The sequence below is a fragment of the Prinia subflava genome, chromosome Z (assembly GCF_021018805.1).
Source record: "Prinia subflava isolate CZ2003 ecotype Zambia chromosome Z, Cam_Psub_1.2, whole genome shotgun sequence".
In the NCBI taxonomy this organism is placed as follows: Eukaryota; Metazoa; Chordata; class Aves; order Passeriformes; family Cisticolidae; genus Prinia; species Prinia subflava.
This window is the reverse complement of record NC_086283.1, coordinates 13,865,665-13,874,064: the sequence shown is the minus strand read 5'-3', so window position 1 is coordinate 13,874,064 and position 8,400 is coordinate 13,865,665. Positions and strand designations below refer to the sequence as shown.

At 39.7% G+C, this 8,400-nt stretch overlaps 1 protein-coding gene across 1 annotated transcript in view; it reads left to right on the top strand.

Moving 5' to 3' along the window:
- Positions 1-5,697: 5,697 nt before the first annotated feature.
- MMRN1 (multimerin 1) overlaps positions 5,698-8,400 on the top strand; it is a 40,860-nt gene continuing 38,157 nt past the window's right edge. Inside the window, exon 1 of the mRNA XM_063422856.1 lies at positions 5,698-6,331. Coding sequence (XP_063278926.1) covers positions 5,805-6,331 — 527 coding nt within the window. The 5' untranslated portion in view covers positions 5,698-5,804. The remainder of the gene's footprint in view (positions 6,332-8,400) is intronic.

Here is an 8,400-nt window from a genome sequence, read left to right as displayed (position 1 = left end):
GTGCTCCCAGAAGAGGAAATTTTTTTCTCTGATCTTTTGTCACATTCCTGGTTTCCTTCTAGTTCCCACAGATTGTTATTGATGGATACACTGGGGAATGAGCTAGCATGGGAGCTTGTCAGTAGCACAGGTTTGTTTTTCAGAAGGTTTTGCTAATGAAGTTTGTCAGTAGCAGACATGGGTGGGAAATCCGCACTATCAGACAGACGGAAAATGCATCCAGGAAGTTTCTGTCCTTCAGGTATCATTACTTAGTCCCCAGCTTGCCACATTTTCTTGAAGAGAAAACCAAACTCTTCTTAGTGTTGGATTTAAAGCTTCTGTATGTAACTGTTGTTTTCCTTGCTCTCCTGCTGATTTCCTGGCTCATGGGAATGGTTTGGTCTCCAGAATAGTGTGAGCATTAGCTCAGCTAAACTGTTTTTTAGCACTATCACCTTGAGGCTGGTAAAAGAGGCTGCAATGGTCATCAAATACCAGTGGCTTCATCACACCTGGGAAGCAATACTGTGAAAAAAAGGCCAAAGTGAGATCTCTGCACCAACAAGTTATTTCTTTTGTTGTAGAAAAAAAATGTAGTGTTCTTTGGTTTATTTGCCCATCAAAGTAATTTCTAGGAAGGAAATGCTAGGAACAGCTAGCAGAGGGTTTTTTTAAAAGTAACCAGATGATTGCCAGTTGGTATTTATCTGATGTCAGTTTTGCCCTAAGGATATGCTGAAGTTAGAGCAAAGCAGACAGCAATGTCCTTCATCAGCTGCTGCTGCTCCCAAGTAAAAGAATACATAAACATCTCTGAAGGCTAAAAACGTGCCCACAGGCAAAGGAAAAGAATATATTGTAATACACTTTAAAAATACAGCTATTGCATGATACTTCAGCAAAGGTGTACTCAGATACTGTAGGGTATTTTGTTTGTTTAGTTTGATCAAGAGTGGTGCTGAGGATGGAACAGTACTCTGCCTTAGCTGGATCCCGATCGCAGCTGAGCTTTTAGAAACATGAGGAGTTCATGCTGTAACCATGCAAACTTCGTGTCCTGACCTTTAGCTGGAAAATCCTTCTGCTGCTCTGTCCTTTTTAAACAAAGTAATGGTTTCTCTTGTTACTACCATTCTAAGCAAACTAGGATTCAATGGAATTATTTTATTACGGAATTAGGACAAATGTAAAGAAATCTTACTCATTCATGGAATCCTATTTTGGATGTAAAATTTGATCTTCCTGGGTAGATATAGAGAAACATTTTTTTTCTAAGTATGCAGTGGCTGTAATTTGTATAATGTGGCCACCTTAATCATGATAGCATATTTTGTAATATATGCTTTTGATTCATGCTAACCAGCCATAGACATTGGATACGAGCCCTTAAATAAAAAACAAAACTAGAACAAAACCAAACAATAAGTCTGGGTATTGTTCAGGAGTCTTCAGTGTGCTTTTGGACCTTACAGAGGAAGCATTTTGATAAGAAAAAGACACTTTCTGTTTTGTCATAGAGGTATATAGAGCTCTTCATAACCTGACAAGAATTTTCTGAATTATTGCAGAGTGACTGCAGAAGTGAGTTCTTCTTCCTTATCCTGAGGTAAGGATCCTTATCCTATTTTGTTGTCTTAAGTGCTGCCCTGTGCATCTGTATATGAGACAAGAAAGCAAAGTGGGTTTTTCACAGGAGCATTCAGCTGGTACCAAGAGGCACTGCAGGAAATGTGAGAATTTATGTCAAATACAAGTGTGTTTGGTAAGGGAAAGCCAAATTCTCCCAGCAGTAAGCACACTAGTGAAATAAAGAGCTATTCAATAACATCTTTCTCATTGTGCTGGTTTTGTCTGGGATAGAGTTAAAATTCTTCCCAGTGGCTGGTGTGTGGCTGTGTTTTGGATTTGTGCTGAGCACAGGGCTGATAATATAGAGATGTTTGTGTTATTGCAGAGCTGGGCTTGCACAGAGCTAAGACCTTCTCTGCTTTTCATGTTGCCACACTGGCAGGGAATTTTGGGGTGTATGGGAGACTGGGAGGAGCCACAGTTGGGACAGTCGACCCCAAAATGACCAAAGGGCTATTCCACACCATATGGCATTATGCTCAGTGGGATGGGGAAGAAGGAGGAAGAGGGGGAGATGTTTGGAGTGGTGGCGTTTGTCTTCCCGAACAACCATCACATGTGATGGGGCCCTGCTCTCTAGAGATGGCTAAACACCTGCCTGCCTGTGGAAAGCTCGGAATGAATTCCTTGTTCTGCTTTGCTTGCATGTGTGGCTTTTGCTTTTCCTAGTGAACTGTCTGTATCTCAAAACATGAGTTTTCTTTTGCCTTTCTGTTCTTCTGCCTGATCCTACTGGTGAGGGAGTGAGGGAGTGGCTGCATGGGGCTGGTTTGCTGGCTGGGGTTAAAACAGCACTGGCATAGAAACTCTCATTCTTTTACCATATCACTTGGGATCCCAGGTGCTAAGCAGACAGAAAGCCCATTGAATGAGCAGTGTTTTACAGCTATTGTAGCTGTAGCACAGCTAGGGGAGTTGGCCTGCCTGTGCAGTCCTTGGCCTGAGTGGTTCCAGGGTGACTAATCCTTATGGATTCGGACTACTCTGCCTAAGACTGGAAATAAGTTTTCTACTGGTAAAGCCTGAAGAATGAAGATGAGGCACTGTGGCTGTGTAGCCACTGTGATCTTACTGAAGTTGTAAAATAATCTGGAGGATCAACAGTGACTCTGCCAAGGTGGCTGTGCAGTCTGGTAACTTCGGGGAGAGCAAACCTGATGCTCTCCTTACAGTGCTTGGGGAGAGTTGAAAGTTCCTGAAGATGGCTCATGCAATGAGATATTCAGGGATTTGTCTGAAGTCACAGTGTTGAGTGTGTGCCGTTATCAGATGTAAAATATAAAAGTGTTCCTAAAATCACAATCTCTGGTCAGCTCACTCAAGCACCAGTAAAGTACTCACCTTGTCCCAAGAACCACAGCTGCGACCCTGAAAATAAATGGTGTTCTTCTGCAGTACAGAACAGGGATAGCTTCTCTGAGCAGAAGGGTACTGCTCTTTTATATAATGTAGCCTGGTGACCTAAATGCCCCCCAGGAGTGGATTTGCATCTTCACAATCCATTTCCACCTTCCAGAAAACTGCTTCTTCTACCACCCTATGCTCTCATGGGAGATGAGAGACTCTCCATGCCTCCTGCTGAATGTGCCAATACCTATAAAGTTAAAACTCAGTGAGGGAAAGAATATGTGTTCAACAGCAAGTATGAGTGTAGACTCTGATATGGACACTTAATATGGATTGGAAACTTAAGATCCAGCTTCTGCTTCAAACTTTTAAAATTTCTGAGAAAAGCCCATGAGGCCAGCCCAGCATGAAGGGATTTCAGTAACATGAATACACAAGTAATACAAAAAATGTGACACCTATGGATTTATGCTTACGGGAGTGGGCAGCATGTTGAGTGGGAGTTTTCAGGATAATTTCGAATCTAGTTCTGTCTGAGTTTCACCAAATACATCCAAGTGCTGATCTTTTCCTGGGTTCAGTTTGCACCAAGACAAGCAGCATTTGGATGTGAACTAATGCTGAAATAAGGCTTACAACGAGCTTGGGATTCAGATCCAGCATACAACAATCTGAAAATGGATATCACAAGTTTCATACAGTGCCAAGATTGTTTTTCTAAATAAAAACAGCCTTCAAACAATTTTATCTTTTAATCTAAAGCCCAGGCATGTGCTAATGAAGTAGTATTAATAGATTTTCATTTTGGTATATTCAGACAGGAAATAAACACTGCTGTAGTGAAATCTACCAACCACCAAAAACCAGACTCTTCTGCATTATTTTTCTCTGCACCAGTGGAAATCTGCAGTAGCTTCTCTGAATTTAGAGGCAGAATTAACACTTGCAATGGAATGACACAGAGCAGAATCCAAGATTTTTTTGCAATTAGGCACTCTTACTGCATAAATAAACACAGTAAGTAGCTGCTGTATTTTTTTTAAAGCCAGCTTGCATTTAATTTGCAAATACAATCAACACTAATTTGCCCTTCATTTTGTCTTGGGATTTCTAAAACATACGGGATGCCAAATGTGAATTCAGGTAATGGTACTAATTCAAAATCTCAAATATAAAGCTCAAAAAGATAAGTGCTCACATGAAATTGCTGATATTAGTCTTTAAATTGCTCATTAGATTGCTCCTGTGTCCTACATTCAAAGGTCATATACAGATTTCACTATGAATAAGAAAAAAGAGAGGGAAAATTGTCTCCAAAAGAAAGCACAAGTGCATATCTTTCTAGTGTGTTGTATCATAAAACTACATCTGGTTTACTTACACAGTACAAACCCCTGCTTTTCAAGACAATAAAACAGAAAAATAAACCATGAGAGAGGGAAACCCCAACCCTTTAGCATACCTAAACTTTTTCATATGGAAACTGAAAGCAAGGCACTGTTATCCAAATCTTCTAAACAGGAACAATCATCACAGAGATTTATTTGACTGCAACAGGAGCTGTTGGTTTATCCCCCATGTTTGGTGTTTTGCTCTTGGGTTTATGGTTCTGGTTTTGGTTTTGTTTTGGGATTTTTTAAAAAAAGTATTTTCTGAAAATATGTGCAAGTAATTTGCTAGCTTTTCTACTGTGTCCCTGTTAGTCATCATATTTCCGTGGAATGGAGACTTTTCACCCGTTTTTGAGTAAAGATGATCTTCAAATAACATAAAGTATACCCAGAAGATGTTGTTCTGTTTGCAGGTGAGTGAGGTTGCTTTCAGAGTTGTCTTGTCCATAGTCCTCAGTACAGCACTTGTGTCAGAGGCTTTTTGAATTGGTGTGCCTCTCGTATCAATATCATTGCTGACAGATCTATTTTGTTGCTGCTTTGTTCCCACTTCAAAATTTCATGTTCTATTTCTCTATGCAATTGTCTTTTCCCTTTCTTTTCCTTCAACAAGAAACAAAGCAGCCTTACTCTCAGAGAGCTGGAGAATGGCAGTAGAGGAGGAAAGCTTTCATCTCCTCTTTCTTAGCTGCAGTGTTCTACCTTGAAGCTACTAAGCATTATTTCATAGAGTGATATAGACTGGAAATGACATCTAAAGGTCATCAGTTGGGTCCACAACCCAGCTCTAAAGAGGGCTGAGATCATATTGCTCAGGGTCTTGTCTTTGAGTTTTGAGTCAAGTTTTGAATATCTCCAGGCATGGAAATCAGTGGTGGATACAGTGTGAACCTCATCCTCATCTCTGCACTGTTTGCAGCTTAAAGTGTGCTTAAATGTTCAGAGAAAAAAGAGAAGACACAGCAAATGTTCAGCTTCGTGTAGCACACCGTTTTTACCAATAACAAGGTCATAAGTTTGAACCACCCAAAGAGCACCTGTGACAACTCACTTGTCCGTACATGTACATGTGAAAGGAAAATTAGGTAATAATTTCAGGTTTTATCCCTCAGGATTGCTTCACAGTACATATTTTTCCACATTTCTATGGTACCATTAATCTTTATCCTATGCCTTCTGAAAACTTCTTTTTTTTTCCTCCCACATAGGCTGCCAGGGTCCTGCTCTCCAAGGGGTCACAGGTTGCAGAGAGATCCACAGAAACAGGAAACCAGGCTTCCTCAGTCAATTTTGAAACACCAAAACCTGTTTCCTTTCTACAGAAATAAAGCCTGTCAGGGCATCCTCTGGGTAGGCTCACTATCTGAGCAGCAGCCCAGGAGGAGGGAGAAACTACAGGGTCTCTTGTTTAGGAAATAAATGTGAGATAACTTACAGCATTTAAAAACCATCAGAATGAAAGAGATAATTTTCTTGCTGCTCCTGTTTCACTTACACAGGGGCAGCACTGGATTTGACACTCTAGGAAAACTCTGGACCACAGGACAAGGCGATGAAACCCAGACAAATCACTCAGACTTGACTCCATCTTTGACCACAATTACGGAGTCACCCCATTCTGAAACCCAAGCTACCAAAGCAAGTGCCTCACAGGGACTTCCTTTTGCATCTGCAGCCGAGACACTGGGAATAACAGCACTGAAAGAAACTTCCAGTCCTACAGTATCTACCCCTGCAAGTCAGTCAAATGGAAACAGTGATGGCGACTCTGGCAGAGAGAAGATTGAAAGCTCATCTCACAGCAAAGCAACAACTCTAAAAAGCACTGCTAGAGAGATGGCTCTCCAGAAAGGGGTCACTGCAAGCCTGGATACAGCTACAGGGAACAGATCTGTCAAGCAGTCCTCTCACAGCGCTGGTATCACCAGGAGCCAGCAGGATGCCATCTCCAAAGCATCCGGCTTTGAAACTACCAGGGGAAAGTAAGCTATGCATTTTTTCTTGCCTCCTGTGTATGGCTTATTTTCCTGTTTCCAGTGACATAATTGGCAAAAGTCCTAGCAATTTCAGTAAAATTATTTTTGACCTTAAAAAATACCATCTAAAACAAGCAAGGAACTAAACTGCAGCATTTACTCAGGCAAAACCATTGTAACATTTCTAACAGAGTAAATGCTGCAATGTTTTATTCCTTAGGGTGGTTATCTCAAAATCAGCAGGGAAGTCATTATCATATATGGGTAGGAAAGGACTATAATAGATGGCCCTCTGTTTTATGCACACTAAACTGCTGTTGATTTTTTTCCTTTTTCTTTTCTTGTGGATAAAAGAAATTACAAATGCACATTAATTTTGAATCTATTAAAAATATTGTGTTTGTAAACTTCTCCACTAAACTGAAAATACAAGCAATTAAATGTACAAAATGCATCAATGTCTAACAATTTGAAACATTCTATTCTGTGATAAAAACTTATAAAAAGTGTTGTTGTAGGTGAATGTGCATTCGGAGCTCCATAACTTAATACCAAATAGCTGTGCATAATAGAGTATATCAAAATGTACTGTCTAGTTTTATAGTTCTGGAACACAAATTATTTTCTTTGTTCCCCAATGTCTTCAGTTCTCAATGGGGATATTAACACTGACTTTGCAGATATTACAAGATTCCCTTAATTGCTTATATATCATCAGATACTGGTAGAAATTGAAAGACACAAAGGATAAGTTGTTTTCCATAGTATTTACAGAAAGCGAGCTTTCAGAATATGGATTTCTTCTTTTGATAATACTTTCCCATATGGCAGCATCCAAATTCATGGAAAGGAGAATAAATCATCCCTCCTACAATTATCTTGCTGTGTGTGGCTGGAGTTAATGTTTCTTCAAGTGAAAGAAAAGATTCTCATTGACCTGAGAATGTTTTGGATTACATATAAAGGAAATAATGCATGAGGACCCAAAGGAAAGTAGTCCTTTGCCTCTGCTTGGAAGAGAGAGCCCAGTAAAAGAGTTGTATTTCCCAGACAGCTTTCCTAGCATACTCCTTAAGTTCTGAAAGTCATCTATTATACCATGAGTGCTGATAGCTACATCTCCATTGAAATAAATCCCAATACATGCTAACTTGGTCTTTAGCATTCACATCTTTCTTCCAGAATGGTATTCCAATTAAATTAATCTTCAGCAAAACCCTGTAAATCAGCAGGTATTCTTTCTACCTTTCACATGAGATATAAATACAAGTAGCAAAAAATTAGTCTCTAGTGGAGATGGTCACGTATTTTATTTATTATAATGACGTATGGCTGCAACTGCAGAGAGGCAAAAGAAGCAAATCTTGTATTTGCCAGCACCTAATTTCATGAGTGGTCAAGGAGCAACCTGCTGTGCAGCATGCATATTGCAGTCCACTAAGCCAGTTAGCAATAAAGCCAGGATTGCATAACAAATTTACAGGAATGTGTAGCAGCATGAAACCCTAGCATAAAATTGAGAGCTGAATCCCCACTATCTTGCTCAAACTGCTGAGCTACATAGTCTCTCCCTCTCTAGCAAATATCTACAGTTCTAGGTGTGGCTCAGTCCTTTTCACAGTAAGATTCTGGCTTGTCTTCCCACTGTATTTGAGTGTTTTTATAATCATATGTGGTGTTTTGCACTTTCCTTCCACTTTTGCCATGACCTGGACTGTGACTTAGGTCACCTCACTGTTAGATATTCTTTTCCCTGTGGATTAGACCTGCATGAATAATAATCTTGCTTGTGACTAATTTTTCTTTTTCAGCAAAGACATGAGAAAATGCCTAGTATAGGGTGCTCACTGTAATCACTGCTGTTAAACACCTGAAAAGCTACTGGTGAGAAAATATGCATAAAAAGGCAAAAATTTTTATTTATTAAGTGTAAGTGCCATTAACCACACCCTAAATAATTTGTACCATATATTTTCCTTTTTTAAAAAAAAATATGTATCACAAATAAAGTGAAAAAGATACTGTAAGAATTCCAATAAAGACATAGCTTTCTTCAAGGTTTTGCTCATTTGAAG